This window comes from Zonotrichia albicollis, chromosome 3 (assembly GCF_047830755.1).
Source record: "Zonotrichia albicollis isolate bZonAlb1 chromosome 3, bZonAlb1.hap1, whole genome shotgun sequence".
In the NCBI taxonomy this organism is placed as follows: domain Eukaryota; kingdom Metazoa; phylum Chordata; class Aves; order Passeriformes; family Passerellidae; genus Zonotrichia; species Zonotrichia albicollis.
The window spans coordinates 96,911,419-96,931,165 of NC_133821.1; the positions used below are offsets into that span (position 1 = coordinate 96,911,419).

The 19,747-nt window shown below is 33.7% G+C and overlaps 1 protein-coding gene across 2 annotated transcripts in view; it reads right to left on the bottom strand.

The window, feature by feature from the left end:
- Positions 1-621: 621 nt before the first annotated feature.
- The window catches only part of CSMD1 (CUB and Sushi multiple domains 1), a 1,059,975-nt gene continuing 1,040,849 nt past the window's right edge, over positions 622-19,747 (bottom strand). Inside the window, exons 65-70 of one of the 2 annotated variants that reach the window (XM_074538178.1) lie at positions 19,442-19,486; positions 15,445-15,606; positions 14,334-14,446; positions 13,507-13,594; positions 6,818-6,950; positions 622-4,206 (exon numbers count right to left, since the gene is read on the bottom strand). In XM_074538178.1, the coding sequence (XP_074394279.1) occupies positions 4,047-4,206; positions 6,818-6,950; positions 13,507-13,594; positions 14,334-14,446; positions 15,445-15,606; positions 19,442-19,486 (701 nt within the window). In that variant the 3' untranslated portion in view covers positions 622-4,046. The remainder of the gene's footprint in view (positions 4,207-6,817; positions 6,951-13,506; positions 13,595-14,333; positions 14,447-15,444; positions 15,607-19,441; positions 19,487-19,747) is intronic. The other variant, XM_074538179.1, reaches the window with a different exon arrangement.

Genomic DNA, 19,747 nt, shown 5'->3' on the forward strand with positions numbered 1-19,747 from the left:
CACATATCAGTTCTTTCTAAAAGTGAACCACACACATATACTACCACTGATTCCCAAAGGAATAATGGGTAGAATACTCTTGAAGACTGACTCTTTGTTAACCTGTCAGGAAGTAAATAAAATCAGGGGTTTTTTTAACATCAATACATGCTAAAATATTTTTTAAATGTTTAGAATTTCATATATTGATTTGAAAAGATTAATATATATGGCTAACTTTATGTATAAAAGCATTTTGAAAAGCCCTTTTATTTCATTCAAAGTATGTACATTTGAAGAACTAGCTCTCAGATATTAAAATTGATTAAAATTGGAAATACCTCTGGCTCCATGTGATCCATCAATTCCGTGGGTAGGCTGCAGGCTTGTGGAAGAATAAACCAGTTATTTTTTATAAATAACCAAAAAACTTAAGTCACATTTTAAAATCTGAATCTGTAACATAAGAGGAGGTAAATCCCACCTCACTAGACAGAGCCTGAATTTTTTCCCAAGTTACAAAATGCTTGAAAACAAAGGATGACAAGACTAACATTACATAATAAAAACTGGTATCTGAGATTTAAAAGCATAAAAGGAAATAGAAGAAACAAAGTTGATAAGAAGAGGTCACACAGTAGATGAAAATCTAAAATTAAATATTTAATTAGAACTCTGGTTTTGTTTTCAAGGTAGGTGGCATTGCACAGGCTATATTACAGTCTTTTATGTTTGTATCTTTTTTTTTTTTTTTTCAAAAGAGAATACTGTTTATTTTTAACAGGCCACTTTAATATTAATACAAGTGTAATAGGATCAGAACTGAAAATCAGCTAAAGATGGTAAATTTTACATTATTGGGAAAATTACAATTTCTTTTTGTATTGTAAAAACATTTATTTTTAACAATTTACCTACATTAATCAAAAAAGTACATCATATTTAATAATTTTACAAATTCTTCATAAAAAATATATCTCTGTACAAAAAGTTCTTTTGCACCTACTTCATGTCACAGCAGCATGTAGTGAAATGGCAGAATGGAATAGTGGGAATGAAAATTAGATTGACTTGGTCATTATGCGGGCGTTCTCCCCAGTCCCCCCACCCCCCACTTTTTTTTTTATTTTTTAATAACAACTTTTTTGTTTACAAAATATTTTACACAAGAAAAAAAATTATTGCAGCTAGCCTGGAGAAAGGCAAGATGTGTGATACAAGCAGCAGTTTTTAACAGCTTTGAAGCACATAACCTGTTTTTAAAAAAAAATATAGCATGTATTATTAGCCTGTCATAATGATCTGGTCAACGCTGGGGGAAAAGTCTTCTGCATTTATATGAAAAAAAAAAAAAAAATTCCTGGCTGCCATTACCCAGCCACTGCACATCATCTTAAGAGCCTCACTCTGAAGAAGCACCATATCTAAATGCATGCATACATAGCCCTCTGTATAATAACTTCGGGAGAAGGAGATCCAACCTGAACAGAAGACTCAAACACAGTGAAAAGGAGAGGAATTTGAAAGGTGTGGGTAGAACTGATTAAACTGCTATACTTTGGTTTTGCTTGGTTTCCAGTGTGAGGCTGCTGCTTAATCAACACTCCAAGCAGACTTAGGATAATTTGCAAGTGTGGTCCTTTTGAGTGTCCCTGATCAAAGAGCACTCAGGATAAGTAATTGTTACATTACCTCTCAAAATGAACCACTGGATAATGGATTCATGGAATCTGGGTGCTCTAATACAAAAGACCAAACTATGGTCTTAACTATCCTCTTTTATCCTCCAACACATTCCTTGGTGGTCATAGTGAGACAGGGCACTGAAGCATACACTGTAATGACAGGACTAGTACTCATCAATAAAAGCTATGTATTTTGTTTTCAAAATTCCATTTTTTTTTCTGTCATTGCCACTACAGAAAGAGTTTTAATGCAGTAATGTCAATTTTTAAAACCTGTCAGAAACTTTACTCAGACAATATCCTCCTTCCTAGCCCACTGTTCCTACAGAAGCTCTTTATTTGCCAAGCAACTGCCTCTCTGCAGGGGAGGATCAAGATAAGTTTTACCTCATGACTGTTCTTTCTCAGAAAATGTGAAGGACTCTGAAATGGGACAGCTAAATGAAACTTACTGCACAATAACTTCAGAAAAAAAAAAAAAACAAAAAAGAAAGCAAAAAACTACAAACAAAATGAACAAGGAACTGACTAGAAAAGATTATTTATTAAATTTTCTTCAGAGTTTCTTGCTCATATAAAGAACATAACAGCTGCAGGCCCTAAAATTATTATGTATTATATTGCTGGTATTTTTCATCTAACAGATGTAGTTGTTAAGCTAACCAAGGGTTACCTTTGAAATTTTTGTTGCATTCTGCAACATTAGCTGAAAAATCTGTTACTGGGTTTATATTACCTTTTTGTTTTGTGTATAACAGCCAGATCTACACACATATGAAGTTCAGAAAAAACTTTTCAACAGGCTTAGATAGCAATAGGACAATAAGAAATTTTGAAGTTCAGAAAAGTAAAACAAAAAAACAGCATTCAAAAAACAGCCCTGAATTAGAAGAAAAGCAAAACATCTTTCCTGTATATGAACTCAATGTGTATGACTAAAACCAGATTTTGCTTCATTATTTACTATGATTTCCTAATTTTAAAACTCAGTTTAATTAATCTGCCCAATGGCATTTTTGATTATTTTCATTCAATAAAACCTCTAATTCTGTGCAAACACTAATGATTACTCAGCCTTTATATGAATAAAGATCTGTGTCAAACTGTGTGAGTAAAAAAGCAGCAAGCAGTGTGTTTAATAAAATTTAAAAAAACAAAGCAAAGATAGTTGAATATTTCTCTTTGTTCAAAGTAGAAACTGAATGACCATTTTTGATGGACAATTTGCCCTGTGTTTTTCTATCCTACTGTGATGTGTTTTAGTTCCATGTAACATCAGAAAATGATGTCATATTAAAGGAAAAATGGGAAAAAAATGCAAAGGGGAAGACTGTATTATGAGCACAGGCTCACAGGCTTTATGAGCTATCTAAAATAAATTAGTATTCACATTTGTACATGGCAAGCAGCAATAGCTGCTAACCCCCCTGCTGTTAAATAGTATGATACTGACAGTGGTGATTGATGACCAATTTCAGAAGAAAACAATAGTGGCAATGAAAATTTCTTAGAAATGGGCTCTTGTTCTGGCTGAAAGTCTCCAGTGACTTGTAATCATGTTTACAATTAAGTTTAGCTAAAAATAGACAAAAGAAACGTTATCCTCTATAGCACTATAGATTTTAACTGGTGCTAAACATGGGGGTCAATTTAATACTCCAAGTAAATTTGTTGTGGAATGCTTTGCTTGGCAAAGAGCGAGTGAATGTCTATATACAATGGACAGTGTGTAGAAACCCTGTATATTTTTACCAGTATCTTACTCAGTCAGCCATTACACCCTAGTGCAAAAAAAAAATTGTGCATTAATATTTTGCGATATTAATGGCAGATTGGGGAATAGGCAAAACTGCCCTATGAATAAAATATACTGTAAGTATTTCTAATTTCAGCAAGATTTCAATGGTAAAGCATTTGCAAGTGTATGCAACCTCAAGGAAGGCTGTCTCCTTCTTCAAGAGAGCTTTATTTCTTCAGAATATTCCTGGGGATAATCTGTGGTGCTATCATTTGTCACAGTACTCAAAGGATTTATCCAAGTGCCCAGAAGAACACATTGAAAGGCATTCAGCCGCATACAAATATGAGAGTCTGAGGCATTAAATATGACAAATTGGCAGTCTTCCTTAAAGTGTGCCTTGGTTTGAAGCAGATGCAGCCAGGCATTTTGATCCAACTATAAGATGAAAAAATATTCTTTGTCTGATCCCCCGAAGACTGACACGTTTTTACCAGAAAATTTAGCTGCATGTAGGCTGACAGAAGATGTTAAAGATTACAGCAGCAAAGCCAAGAGAAGGGAAACTGGTATATGGCACCAAAGGAATTACTGCTTGTCCATCAGAGGTATGGCTATGAATCAGTCATATTGGGCACTGAAGGCTATACCACTGTACAAACTGTGTTCAGAGTCGTATCAAACCTCACAGCCTTTGCCTCTGTGGGTTTTAAGTTTGTGTCATACATGGGATTTTCAAATGAAGCTTGTCCATTACTGTTTTCATGTCCAGCATATCCGTTGTACTGTACTTTTGGTCTTGTTCTGGGGAAAAAAAGACAGGAAATTATCATCAGCAATAAGACATTCTAATATTTCCACTCTGCCTACATACAACAGCAAGCATTCAGAATATCTTGCACTGCTAGTGGTAGTAACCTCCCAGTAAGTGTTTGCAATTCCATTTATTCCAGGTAGATCTCCCAGAGCATGTCTTTCTACCTCCATACCAACAATAAACACTGCTAAATACCTCAGCCAAACACCTGAAATCAGTTTGATCAAATCCTGACTGATATTCCCATAAATGTTGACAATTCAGTATATCAAATGATACTGAAACTAACCAATCTTTTCTTTTTGAGAGTGTTTTCTTACCATGAAAGGTTTATCAAAATTTCAAGAACATTTACATTTTTATGCAAAGCTCTGTTAGAGAAAAATAAGACAATAATTAAATAAAAATAAGCCAGAACTGTGCAGTTTTTCTGATATATTTAGAAAGTGATATCCTATTATATTATATACTAATATTTTAAACTTAAATCTCTTAGTATCTAGAAGTATCTAAAGAAATATAATAAGTTCAGTATATTGTTTTATACAAGTAATTGTAATAAGGCAAGAAAGGAGATAAAAGACTGCAAAATGTAAGTCCTTGGTGCTTAATAAAACCATTTATAATCTCATTATATAACTTCAGAAAAGGGTTCTGGAAGTCAAGTTGGTCTTATAAAATCATTCTGTTTTGGATAGCAGATAGGGGGAAAGCTGTCCCTGAAAGTTATCACTAGAGGAAATTGACAACATGGAAATAATTCTGTTACTAATAGATATTTTTTATGCCTATTTTAATTTTATAACTTCTAAACAATCTCAGAAACTAACTAGGACATTTCCTAACTAAAATTAATTAAATATATTTTAATTTTGCTCAGAAAAATTGGGATGCAGTCTTCATTCCTGAAGTAATCCCTGTCAGCCAGATAACAGCTATAACTGTGTAAAAAAGATTTAACAACCTTGGTTCTAATTAGATGATGTTTGTGTTAGATAGCACAGCAGAAACATCCATAAAATTGTACCCTAAGACCTTCAAATTCTCTGTTACAGAGATCCCCTAGGGACATAACTACCATTGCATCATTTTGAAAGTTTCATGTTGTTACTCTGATCATTAATGTAATTTCAAGAAAGACCATTCAAAACTTACAGATTCTGTTCTCTTTCCATTGGAACATCCTTTCTTTTGAAAAGAATAAAGTTTGACCTAAAATTAATTTACCTCACTAATCAACTTGTTAGTTTTTTGATGGCAATATGACACTTACATCACCTCCAAAACCTGCAGTTTAGTGTGAGCAATTCACTGAATATAGAAGAAAGGGAAAAATATTATTTGAAATATTAAGTTATGAGAAACATCTCCTATCTCAAATATAATTCAAATGCTGGCAGAATTGCAATGCTGCACCAGCCATACCATTAACAGAAGGATTATAGCTGCTTGTCTAAAGAATGAATTTTATCTCTATTAAATACATACATATCTCTACTGCTCCTGTAGGGCATTAAAAATTTCACTGGATAAACTACAAAATGTACCCCTGTGTCAAAAAATTAATTTTTTATGAGTTTGCCTCCTCTTTCTAAGCAATATTCCCTTTTAATTCTATTTCTTCTCCAGGTCCAAATGCCTGGGCATTCATGATGCTCTTAAAGCTCTGCACCACCACTGCAGAACAGGAGCTGTCTGAAAATGTAGGCCTGTAGGCATCAGAAAAGTGTCTTACAATATCAGGTTTGAAGACATAGTTGACAGCTCTTCCTGAGCAGTTTTGTCAACAAAAGGCTATACCACATTTCAGGACATGGATCATTTTTTACTGCAGCTCCCAAGTTCAAGCCCCACGGCAATTTGTTTTTCCCAAACCATCTAATGCTGAGGAGGGCAGACAGTCTGTGCATCGTAGGGCACTGGTAGACCTCAGATTGTCTGTGTGATTTCTTGCAACCACAAAATACTCTTGGTGTCATGATTATAGTACAAAAGTTTAAAAAGCATGTTCCTGTTATATACTATTTTGCAAAGAGTTCTCAGAATGAACAAATTTTCAGAGGATATATAGATATCAGCCTTCAAACCAGATTTCAGACAACATTGTTGGATTTATTCTATTATCTAGTGACATATAAAAGATTCATATGACCTGAAGTGGTGCCAATTCTTATAGTAATCATTAGCTGACTCAGCACATAAGTAGTTGCATTATGGGCTGTTCCCTCATGGGATTTATGGATTTTTCAGCTTGTACAATTAGTACTAATAAGCTTTTTGAAAAAAGCAGCATGCATTCAATTCAAAAAGGCATTAAAATGAAAACATAGAACATGTGACCTCAGATTTCAATCTGATTCAGCCTAACAAACCAAGAAGGTTGAAAGGTTTTTGCTCCTTAATAGAGCAACTCATTTTTCAAAATGTACACCATTAAGAACTGCCCTGCACTGAACTCCTTCATGAGAATACCTAGAAATATTTGTCTTTCTAGGGAAAAGATGTTCTTAAAAGCTTTTAGCACTGTGTTCTCTAGTTACCTATCAAAATCAAACATAAAAACTTATTAAATTATTGAATAAATAATATTTACAATACCTGTGTTTGTAGAGGTAAAATGCAAACCCTGATAATATTAGAGCAAAGAATGGTACCAGGATGGCAGCTGCAACTGAACTGCTGTTTGTACCATAATAGTGATTTGAAAGGTCTGTGTCTGCACTTAAAGGACCTGAAATGAAACAAAATGGGCAGAAGTAAAATTTCCACATTATCTATGAGGAGAAAGAAAACCCCCACGTTATCTAGCTTACGACGTCCTTTTTATTCAAGAGTTGAAGATGATGTCTTGATCAAATAATTATATTTAAAAACTTGAAATAAATAGCATGCAGAATCATAGTATACATAATGTTAACACCACTTCATGATATATCCATAACTATCAAAATTATTTGAAAATAATATTCAGCAAGTAAAATAATTATGATTATTGGCATAATAATCTGATAATGACTCAATTTAATAAAGTTAAGCCATATAAATTCTAAAAAACAAATTAATTCTGCAAAAGTACTGTATGCCAGCAGTCTTAATATTTGTCTTGGAAACAACAAGCAATGCAAGACCCCAACAAACAAGAGCAAGGAAGGAAAAATGGAGGTGACTGCAATAAAACAGTGGCCCTGCTCAGCTCAGGAGCCCTCCCAAGTCTGCACCTGTGTCCACGTCCCTCCAGCAGCTGTGGATAGAACAGTGCAGAGAATGCAAATGCAGTGACCTGTGGCATGGCCTTGCTGGACTCCTGTTGTGGACAGGCAGATAACCTGGACTGTAAAGCATTTTGCAGAACACATTTTTACATCAGTGTAAAGAGACACATCGCTAAGTTGCTTAAATAGTCGACCACCTTGGTAATTCAAAATGTGAAGAATGAAAGACAACTTAATGATAAAAAATACAGAAAATTTTATAGGAAAAAATGGTTTTTGCGATCCAACTTCATGTTGCCAGTTTGAACTCACAGCTCTTCAGAAAGCAATATAGGTCCCATTCAAGAAAGGAAGACTAGGATAGAGGAAATGTGCAGAGAGGATTTGGCTTAGACAAGTATCTGTGCTTGACATTCTGGGGTATTATTGCTATTAAGAGTGGAGAATAGGAGACACTGCTGTTTACCTCTCAGAAATGCTCCAAACCACCAGTGCAGGGTGTTTCAAACACCACAACTCCCTCATTGACAGCAGCAGCATCAATCAGTCTTTTTAGGACTCTAGTGCACACCAGTTATACAGTAGAGACATGGCCACCATGCTAATTTCACCAGTCTACTAAAACATCTAAGTTCAAAAACTGAGAAAACAAAAAACCAGAGAGCAAAGTAATAATTCTCCTATGATCCCAGGAAGTGTTCAAGGTCAGACTGGATGGGGCACTGGCAACCTGATCTAGTGAGCAATACCCCTGGCCACAGTATGTGGTTTGGAACTAAATTATCTTTAAGGTCTCTTCCAACCCAAATCATTTAACAATTCTAAGACTTCTTGCAGGTCAAGCTCAATGGAAAAGGCAAATAAGGTTTTTTTCCTGTGAGACATCTTTAAACCATAGATGTTTCAAGTGTCAATATTAAACTAGCTTTGGCACATTTAATTTAAAAAAATGTACTAAATTTTAGGAAGTAACTAAGTGGCCTTTAAAATGAAGCCAACCTCCCTAGGAATTTCACTATTGCTACATTTGATCACTTAAAATATGACAAAATATTGCACTAAAATTTTTTTCACTGTCTTAATCTTCTGTCATGTTTTAGACTTCTCTACACATTTCTCTGCAGAACTGGTGAAGGAAAACGTTTTCAAGTTAATAAACCTATTATTGTGGTAGATGGAATCATGTTATGAGCTTCATCATACTACTCTCAACATTGAACTCTTTTAGAACACAACCATTTTATAAAAATCTTGGCATTTGGTAACCCAGTACTTGTCCCAAAATTCAAGCTGTGGAAATATATTTGGGGTAAATTTATGTATTTACGCCATTATACAATGTTCTGCCATTGTGCATGTACTGGACATCCTCCAACTTGTCTAAATTGAAAACAGACAAACTACAGTAGGCCAAACAGTTAATAGGAGTTTTAGAAGTACTGATTTAAATGGTTTTTATTGGTTAGAAGAAGTGACATACTCTAAAAAAACCCCAACCAAACACATTCAGTTATCACTTTCTTCATCCTATACCACCACAATCTCCAGCTGTTTTTTCCATTATTTGGAGTAATTAATAAAAATAAGGAAAGTGTCAAATTCATTGAAGTCAACTTACACCAAAAAAATCTGGAATTAATATTCAAATTCTTATACAAATTTCAAATAGAAATATGTGTGATTAATGAAGTCTTAAATTCTATCTCAAAGCTATCATCATGCCACATATGATAGACATATTTAAATGTACAAGCAGCAGAAAAACTATAAAATTTTTAAAAAACTACTTTCAGTGTGACTTTTTTGGTTTATTTAGTTAATTTTAAAAAGTATTGTGTAGCTCAAGATTTAAAATCAGGCACAAATTTACACATAAAGAGTTTCTTTTAAGTTATCTATGTTGGATAACTGATTCACATTTAATACTTTACATAGGACTTCTAGTGGAGATAATCACATATTCTATATCTCTACAGTTTTTGAAGTACCACGCTTAAGGTAACAAACTAGAAATTTTTGACTGAAGTTTACAAGCTTTAATTGGAGAGTTTCAACCTTGAGTTGACCAGGTTCAGACTCTGCATTGCATGTGCTTTTCATTAGGAAAAAAAGCTTCACTGCAGTTTTGCATAATCTGAATTTCAGTCATGTATGAGACTCAGTATAATTTCAACATGGTCTGGTCTACTCATTATAATAACTTTCAGATCTGTTTGTGATTAAACATATCCTGATGTGAACTTTCTCACTCTCCTGACAGCATTACTATTGTACTGCCCAAACTAAGGTAGTAATTGCTACCACATCTAAAAACAGAAAAGTGGAAATACCTAAATATACATACAAAATGTATGCAAAAGATAATTTTATTTACTTTTCATTAAAGCAGCCATATCTTGTCACTGGGAAATGTGTTATTTAAAAGAGGGAAGTTCAGCAAGATTATAAATGTTTTTGGGATTTTTTAAACAGTTCATGTAATAACTGGGCTTTAGCCTCCTAAAACAGCAGCAGTCAGCTGAATTCAATTTTGATAATGCACAGTGAATTCATTAATGTACAAGCTGTGTATTTTTATTATTGAGGTGATCGAAAAGTGTTGTCATTTATACCTAATAGAAAATAATACTTTTTAAAAGAAAATACTGTGCAACCTGATCTCATGGTGGCAATCCTGCCTTTCTGACCAAAGCCATTCCATGATTCTCTGATTAAAGAGTATTTTCTTATCATTATGTGGATCTATCATACGCACTTCTCCTTTGGCTCCTAGCTCGGAGTTTCAGTTGACTGGCATCTGTACAGCATGGCTCAGTCTTACTAAGAGAAATGCTGTTCAAATCAGAGAAAATGTGACAGCAAAAGCCATGCAAGATTAAGAAAAGTAGAATGACATGCCTAAGAGTAATTCCTGAGACAAGGATGGTTAGCAGGTCAAGGATTTAAGAGAAAAAAGTACCAACACAGAAAGAAAATCAGCAGCTTCCAAGGAACAACATAGGCTGGAGCTCCACCTGATTGAACCTGCTGGACAGCAAAGTCTCTGAATAGGTGCCTCACTGGGTGTAGACATGTGTTAAATAACAGTTAAATAGCTCATTACTCCAGCTATCTGTTTGTGCTGTAGAGATTGTGGAGCTCTCTCTGGAGCTCTCAGGGTACACTTTCAGTACCCTGTTTAGATGTAGAGTTTTCTTGTGAATGATGAAGTTCTGTGAAATGATCTGGAGAGGAAGGACGATTTATAGAATGAAATTTAAAACTCACATCTCATGATATTCAACACTTTTAAGAGTTGATTAATTTTCCAGTAATGGATGTGTATTCCATAGACATTGATCTAATATAACACAGATGCAAATTATTTATGCATATTTCATTTTTTGTTAATATGTTATATCAATATAGACAATTCAAAAAGTACTTAGAAGAAAGAAAAGAGGTGGGCAATTTTATTTCTCCAGAGAAAATAAATACTGGAAAATAATAATTTTGTGAAGAAGGTTTCTCTTCTCACAAAGTCATCTTTTCACACAATTTTAAAAGAAGTGTCCAGATTGGAATGAACAAGATTTTAGAATAACCATCTTCTGTAATATTAGTGCTGAGGCACAGGCACTCAGCAATTGCTGAAACTGAACTTAGCCACAGACTTGCATCCTTTTAAAAACCAAGTTGCTATAAACGAACAGACAAAAAGCCCTCAGAAATTAGATTACTGGACAAAAGAGTTTAAATAATTTGGTGTCACAACTTGGGCCTTTTAAGAAGGCTCAGGTACAGTTCTAGCTCTCTAAACAGACTTATAACAGATTTCTTTGTCCTTTGCATTGTTTTCCAAGGCTACAACAAAATTGTTTCTGAGAGAGGATAAAAAGCACTAAGAAGGAAAAGTTCTTTCTGTTTTCATGTCACTAAGTTCAAAGACTAAGCATACTCAGCTGTTTGAGCACAGTTCTAATAATGCCAACACTGTGGGTTTGGTTGTTGTATGAGTCATTCATTTAAGAGTTGGACATGATTTTCCTTGCAGATGCCCTCCAACTCAGAATATTCTGTGATTCTGTGATACCCACTGAGACCAGTCTTTCTCTAGCATTGTGTTATGGGAAATTATTCATAAAATACCTTAGTCTTTCCCATTTGACCAAGTAGTTCGCCATAAATGCTGCCTTTGAAATATGCTTGCAGATGGAGAATTTCACCCTGCTTTATGTATGCACCAGTTTATGTACACTTTTGGCTTACTGTAAAGGCAGTAAATAATTAAACTTAAAAATCAGAAATATGTTAAGTCTTCAGATAGAGGATATATGAGATCATCATTTCAACAAAATATTAATGAACAGAATAGATTTAAAAACAAAAGCAAATTACACTTGAATATAAGAGGGTATTGACAAATATGACGTGTATTGGATGGAAATTTGCTGTTTCCTTTTGGCTCTTAATTATTCAATAAAGAATAAGCAATTTATAGAAAATCAGTGCCTATTTAGCAATCTTGTAAAAGAGATGGTGTCGACATTTGCAGCAAGCTCTCCACCAGGATGTCAAAGCTGAAGATGAGAGGTCCTCAGTCCAGGAATGCAGAATTAACTTGGATTAACTCCAGCTCCTTACTAGCCTTATACAAACTGATGTCCTTCATCACAGCTCTAAAGGGTGATATCAACAATATTGTCCACTACTGTAGAATATATCCACCAGAGAATTCTCTGTTTAACTTTCTGCTTATTCTTCAATTACCACTATGAGTTATTAATTTCACATAGAATCAAGCTTTTATTTTCGATAGCTGGCAAACCATGGGTATATTTTTTGATCTTGCTTAAAATAATAGCAAATACAAATATACATTCCCCCCAAACTGAAACAACAAACCACATTCTTACTGTTTCAAGCTAACAAAGGCTGCTTAATAGAAACATGTTTGAACAAATGTTGATGCTCTGCTTTTACAGTATGATAGCTAAAATCAAAAAGCAAAAGCACCTTAGATATACTGTAGTAAAGATTACATGAAAGTACCGGCAGCCACATAATCTGTCCTACACAAGAGTTTATTCTGAAGCTTGAATTTGCATTCGGCTTCAATAATTGGCAGTTCTTAGGCTGGGACTCTGAAGAGATGGGTTTCTGTCCCTAGTCACTAAACATACTTAGCAATTTAAGAGATGGCCAAGATGACCAAATCCACAGCATAATTGCTATTACAGTACTTAATAGAGCAAACAAGTACAAAAGCGATTCAACAGAACTCTAAAGAGCACTGGGTACAGCAGCAGTGAAGCTAATGGAACCAAGGCAATTTGTAAGAAGTACATACAGTCTGTCATAGAGATATTGGCTAGGCTGTCTCCTCTTCCTAAACCAGTACTTCTCTGTGTATATACTGTGCTTTGACCACTTTGCTGTAGTTCCAGGATCAGGAAATGCAGATGCCTACACTTAGTATTTGCCAAAAATGTTTTATGAGTGAATATTTCATAAGTAAATACTTTAGTTTTTATGATAAAATTATTTTATGAGCAAAATAATTAGTCTTATACCAGCTGCTAGAGCACTTGAGCCCATAGCTCTAATACATACCTCAGACACTTATTTAATATTTTTGACAGTAAAGTAAATTTCTGTCCAAATACACATACATTCTGAAAACATTCACCAGCAACAGGGACTCTCCAAACAACACTGTTAAAATTAGGGTTGATTCTGTCCTTTTAATTTCTTATATGATTCTGACTACAATTTAAGCAGGAAACATGTTTGCATTGCATAATATCCCTGGTACTTTCAAAAACAAATGCAAGCGCTTGCAATGGCAATCTCTTTAAGAGCATCCTGTACTTATTAGGTTGCTACACTTGAAAACCTGTGATAGTAATGTGTTAAGCAGAGTTAAATTAGGATTTGAACTGTGTATTTCAAATATGAATATTTGGTAATGTTTTGTAATAGGAGTAGTGTAAAATAAACATGCCTAGTTCATCTAAATAGCTGAGTAATTCTTTGAATTCATTCTTGCAAGACCCCAAAAGATGATACATATTTAAGATCTATGAAAGCATGTACCTTGTCTTTGGAGCATAAATTTTCCAAAGTCTTTTCCATGTATATCACCTTGATAAGTAAAAACTCCTCTTTCAAGCCCTGAGGATACCTAGAATATGTTGAAACAGAAAAAAGGTTTTCTGAAATTAATAAATAACATTTAGCCAGATTTTTGTGACTCAGACTAGATAATATGGAGCACAGATTTTCACACTTAGCCTTTAAAATAGTAGTGACTTTTCCGTGCTGATACAATATTTATCATGTCAAATGTTTTATTTTATTTATTTGCAATGGTATTCAAAATAACACCTGGAATGTTTTAAAAATACCTAATGTATATACCTGGGTTTTAAAATTCTTGAAATGCCATACTCATAATTGAATTGGTATGCAAATATAGAAGCCTGCTGAATTGTCAGATTTAAGTTATTTCCATAGAAATTATCATGAGGCAGAAAGAAGAAATGCAAAATGAAAAACACTGTTTTCCTTCAAGATTAGGTGTACTTTTATTACAGTGAGCTATTTACAAAACCAAAAAAGGACAATATTACTAAGGGTAAAATTACACTCTCATCTAAGGAAACAAGGCAAAACCATGGCAAAATATGCTGATTCACTCCTCTTTCCGTTTTATATTCTAAAAATTCTAATCAGAGTACAGTAGATAGAAGTTTGTACACACACTTCTGAAAGAGAATGGTAATCCAATCTCTACACTGAGATCCAGAGTGCTGGATTACATATTCATAAGACAAAAAAATGGATATATTTGCATAGAGAATCACAAATTACTTCAGAATTTAATCTCAGTCATCTTTATCCACGGCAACCTGGGTACTTACATAACCATCTAGTGCCCAGTTGTCGTTTTCATACTTGCTTACAAAAATGTCACTTGGTCCTTTAATTTGAAAAGCTTTCAAGAGCAGATGGGCTTCTTCCTTCTTGTAAACACCTATTAAAATAAAGGAGGCAAGACATACCTTTTAAACAAATTTTCAACGAGTTTGTTCAAATAGCCCTTAAAATCTAGTTATGTCACTTTAGAACTAAAACAGTTTTTAGAAAACATTGTGTAACAAAAGAATTTCGTAACATGAAAAACCTCAAGATTTAAGGCTGGATCTTATTTAACTGACCTTTTGCCTCACCCTACTTGATAAGAATATGCAAAGATAGATCTGTATAATTTAATTTTATACATAATAGGGCAGTTGTGTTTTTACACTGTATTTCAGGAATTCAGAACTACTTTCCTGGAATTTCCTTGATCTGGGAAAAAATGGATTTTACTGACATTACTACAGTATATTGCTACAGTAGATATCAGTATTGCATTAAAAAAATTCCTCTTTGGCAACCAGGTACTGCAGTTCTCTCTGAACTCTTGACCTTAAAATATAGTGATAGCTGATAATGTTCTTTTCAATAGAACTGTGGTGAAAGGCTAATTCTGAACTACAGTTACATTAGCAAAAAGGAATGCATGATGTTGATTATAAGGTATGCATAATTTATGATGTTATTTAATTATCTATGCCTATATTATGCTATACTATTATTAATACCACATTGTTTAAAGGCAGATATTAATCACTATTGATTAATTGAGCTTTCCAGCTTTGCAATTCTTAATATGCCTATGTACATTTTGTCTGCTACTTCAGTATTTCCTGTGAGTTCAACACACCAATGCTATCCAACAGTCTGAGATTAATAAACCCTTCCTCAATATCTATTTGAAATATAATGGCTTAAATAGATGGGTGACCGAACATGAAGTGACAGAAGCTGTGCAGACCATTTCATTAAAGCGTTTCCTTTTGCAAAAAAAATTATTTTTAGCAAAAATATAGTTTTTGTTTCATTTTCCATTTGAATGAAAATGCATTAAAACTGAACAGATTGAAAAAAAATTATAAGAACTTCTTTAACACCAAATTCTGAACCTACCTGATAGTTTGAGCTGTATGTTGGATGCCTCAATGAATGTGGCATTCACTTTGCTGCTTGTAGTATTGAACCAATCAACAGTGAGAGTAGCAGGCTGTCTTTTTCCTGAATATTCATAAAACCCTTTCCATAGCGAATTTATAAAAAACACATCTGAAGGAACTAAAAAGAAGTGGGGGGGAAGGGGGGAGGAAAGAAATGAAGAAGTAAACTACAGTGAAATAACAATCTTTCTAGCCATACTTATGCTCGTAATTTTTTTAGAAATCGATACACTGTTCTAAGGAGGTATTATAGCAAAAATCTGAACAACAATACAGACAATATATCTAATAACCTTTCCAGACATTTGCTTGTAATATACAACACCTGTCCATCATGGTACACATTCTCAAATAACCTCACACTTTATAGCTTGTGTGATTCAGCAAAAGTCCTCAAGACTATGAAAAACAATAGACTCCTCCTCTAAAGCCCTGTACCATTAAGGTATGAGGAAAAAAAAGAAAAGGTATTCTGAAACCAGAGATTCCTGCAAGGAAACACTGTCTTAGGCCATCCCTTTTGTTTCATGGATCTATTGAAGCGGCACTGTACGATTTTGAACTGAGTATGAATGAACAGTCAGCTGAATTGACTGAATTTCTGGTACAGTTTTATCAGTCATTTTTAGACTTCAAAGCTTTTTTCCACACAATATTACTGCATCTATGAACAATGAAGTTTTCAAAGAATGAAACTTTTTTAAATTTAAAATAAACTGCCGTTTCTCAACAACTGCAGTTTGAACTGTCTGAAGTAAAAATCCTACAAAATGAAGCATGAGTTATTGGAGGTATATGCATTTGGATTAGTTATTTTATGCGATTGTTATCTTTCCTCTCTACAGAAAAAAACTATTTGGGTATTAGATGTCATATTTTAAATTGTTTTAACTAATCACATCATATCTTGACAAAATAACAGCCCTAGCAAGTACTAAAATTCACCCCTACTATCCATGACCACTACAAATGATACTTTCTAAATAACTAAAGACTGACATTAGAAGTGTTTCAACACTCTTCTCATTAAAATATTAAATTAAATAATTGTTTGGGGTTTTTTTTGCATTTTGTCAAACTCTGAGCACATATAAGCAGCTGTCTTTATTGAAGGAAATTCATCAGTGCAGGTATTCTCTGTATCCATTTTTAAAAATTCCATGGCTATTTCCTCCTCTACCTAATCACTTATTGCAAAAATGAATAAAGAAAGAAACCCAGGTCAATAATACTTGACATGCAAGACATCTGGAAATCAGAAAGCTGATTAGCTGTTGATTAAGGATAAATAACTTCTTCCATATCTTTTGCCTTAAAGTCGTGCAAAAGTCACAAGCAAATGTTCAAGCTCAGTGTGGAATGATTTGAAAACGTCATTAGCATGTTATTGGTTCTATCACTGGATTCTAAATGAGCAGAGGACTATTAAATGCCTTTGAGCGTAATGGCTTTGAATAACTGGAAGTGATCCATTTCCTAAGTAAAAGTCAGTGGGGCTTTACACAAGGTCACCTCAACTTACTACCAAAAATCTGTAGCATTACATTTCAATTGGTATGTCACAATGTATGTCCTTAGAATTTCTATAATTTCTGCAAATACATGGATTCTGTAAAGGGTCTTTCAGACTCTTCTCTTTCATTTCTTCTAAAATAGTGACATAGCTAAATTTGAAACTTGGTATTCTAAAAAGAAATATTAAAATTATTTTTATTTGTCTATATTTTTAACCAAAGTTGTGTGTCTGACATATTCTAATGAAGGGGAACATCTACTATTAATGGTATGACCCAGAGAGGTACTATGTAAGATTTTTATAAAGGATGCCATACTTTCATAAAGGACTCCATACTTTCACCACATTCCATCTTCAGAACATAGTTTGTCTAACAACTCTATCAATAATAGCTGTTAAGCTTTTCAAAACAGTTCCACTGACTCAGTGTTTGCAGAGTTTGCATTTGCATATGAACAGAATCAGCAGGGGGAAAAAAATTGTATTACTGCTTCCCCAGCCATGATTTTTTAAACATTAAAACATAAGTGCTGCAGTCCCCAGGGATGCTGCTTTGGAGAGGCTCTGAGACGATTGTGCTGAGCACTTACAAGGTCCCACTCCCTGTGGACAAACGCAAAATAGTAGAATGAACTGGCTATTAGTATTCTAATCCTGCACTGACTGCATTGATTGTTCTCAGGACATGACAATTGGGAAATCCATCGCTACTCATTAAAACAGCTTCCTAAATATTATTTTGAAGGCTATACAAAGCAGTGAAAACAGTGGAAACCAAACAGAGTAATACAGTTCTTAATTCTCACATGGATATTGTAAGAATCCTTTAGTTGCAACTTAGTCGTGTAAAAATGTTTACTATTGCTTATGAAGACATTAGCTCTGCCAAAAACCCAAACAAACAAACAAACAAAACCCCAACAAACCAATAAATATAACTTGCATTCAGTTGTCTAAAGGCGAAAAACCAGAACATGAATCTATTCTGTTACAGAAACTGTAGTTTACCGATATTAACTTAATTCTATTCAAAATACAGATAGCAGCAAAGCAGATTGTATCAAAAGTCAACATAACAAGGTAAAGAAAGTGTTTCAAAATACCTAATGTTCTATAATAAAGAGAATTAACACTTTTAAACCACATAATAATAGTGCACAGCTGTTTTTTGAAAATGACTTAAAACTTTTTAATTACTGGTATTTGTTACAGTTTCACTTTTCTGTTTACTATTTTTGGCACTTTCAATAATAGCATTTAATTCTTTTTTAATACCTTTTAAATAGTACTTATAAAAACTAGTTATAAAGGACATGACATTATGTGAATTTATACTGACACTCTGCATAGTGAATATATTTGGAAACTAGGTCTACATTTTAATTTGGCACTGAAACTTCAAAACCTGCGTGGTAGCAGATTAATGCATACCTTAGGGGTTTGGTGAGGTGAAGCCTCCAAAAAAGGAAGACTGTATATTGATTACAATGAACAAACACTATATCTTCTTTTATTGTGAGTCTGTACAAGTAATGTGTTTCAGAAGAACTCATTTATGGATTCACCTGACACTCTCACTAATAACTCTCCAGAAAGGTTAATTATTAGCAGAAATACCTTTTTATCCCATCTACTCTACAGAGTCCTTCTGTGAATTGCCATGAGTGTGAATCATAAATCTTATTTTCCCTGCATCTTTGCTAAAAATCAAAATAAAGAATTGCAGGCTCATTTATTTTGTGAAAACTCTGCTTACTGTTGAATAAGTTAATAAACAAAATTAGGACTTTTATTTTCTGAATGAGGATTTCTCAGATGCATATGTCTATTTTATTACTGGCAGGAGGAATAGGTTAACTGCATACATGTTCATGAGTACAAACAGTACAAACAGTAATGTTTGCCTGCCTTACCACCTGTCTGCTGGTCCACATTGTTTTGGAAATCTTATATTGGAGTACATGGAGAGTTTATGTGAAATGATGGCCAAGAATAATTCCAAAACTGGTTTTGGGGTGGGGTTTTTATATGTCTTACAACACTTGCAATGTGAAGGGCAGAACTTTGACTGAAACTAAGCCTTGCAATTATAGTATACAGTCATTATAAGGCTCTCCATTATAGCAATCTCTCTGATATAACACTACATCAAATCTGAGGTTTCTGTAATAAACTTCTTTTGTCTGTTTGAGAAGAGATTTTGTGCAATTCACAAAATTGGCACTATAGAAATTTTAAGAAAGTTCTTTGTGAAAGAATTTCATTGTCTAGGTTTCACATGTCACCTGTTATTATGAAAGACCTCAACATTTATATTCCTTAGAAATTAGTAACAAATACTTCACTAAAATATTTGAAATAGTTTTATTATCCATAACAATCTTGGGTGTAAATCAATTTAATTTATTTAGATCTAAAGCTCTTCTTGTATACAAACCTGGAGTTTTAGTTATTGTTTCATTAACTTCTCTCACTCCTTTACCTACAAGTAAAAAGACAAATTATCATTTTCATGAACATATTTGTGTGGATTTTGTACTTTTTTAATAAAATGTTAAAACAATACCTGTTGGATGCAATCATCTTTTATCCAATAGATTCACTTAAAAACAGAAATAACTTGGATACTTTACATGTTTAACCTATCCACTTGCCCAAAAATATCAGAAAATTATTTAGGTAATTAATATTTTTACTGTGGAAAACTGTCTGGCTAGCTAAGTATCTCATACATTTAGGGCTA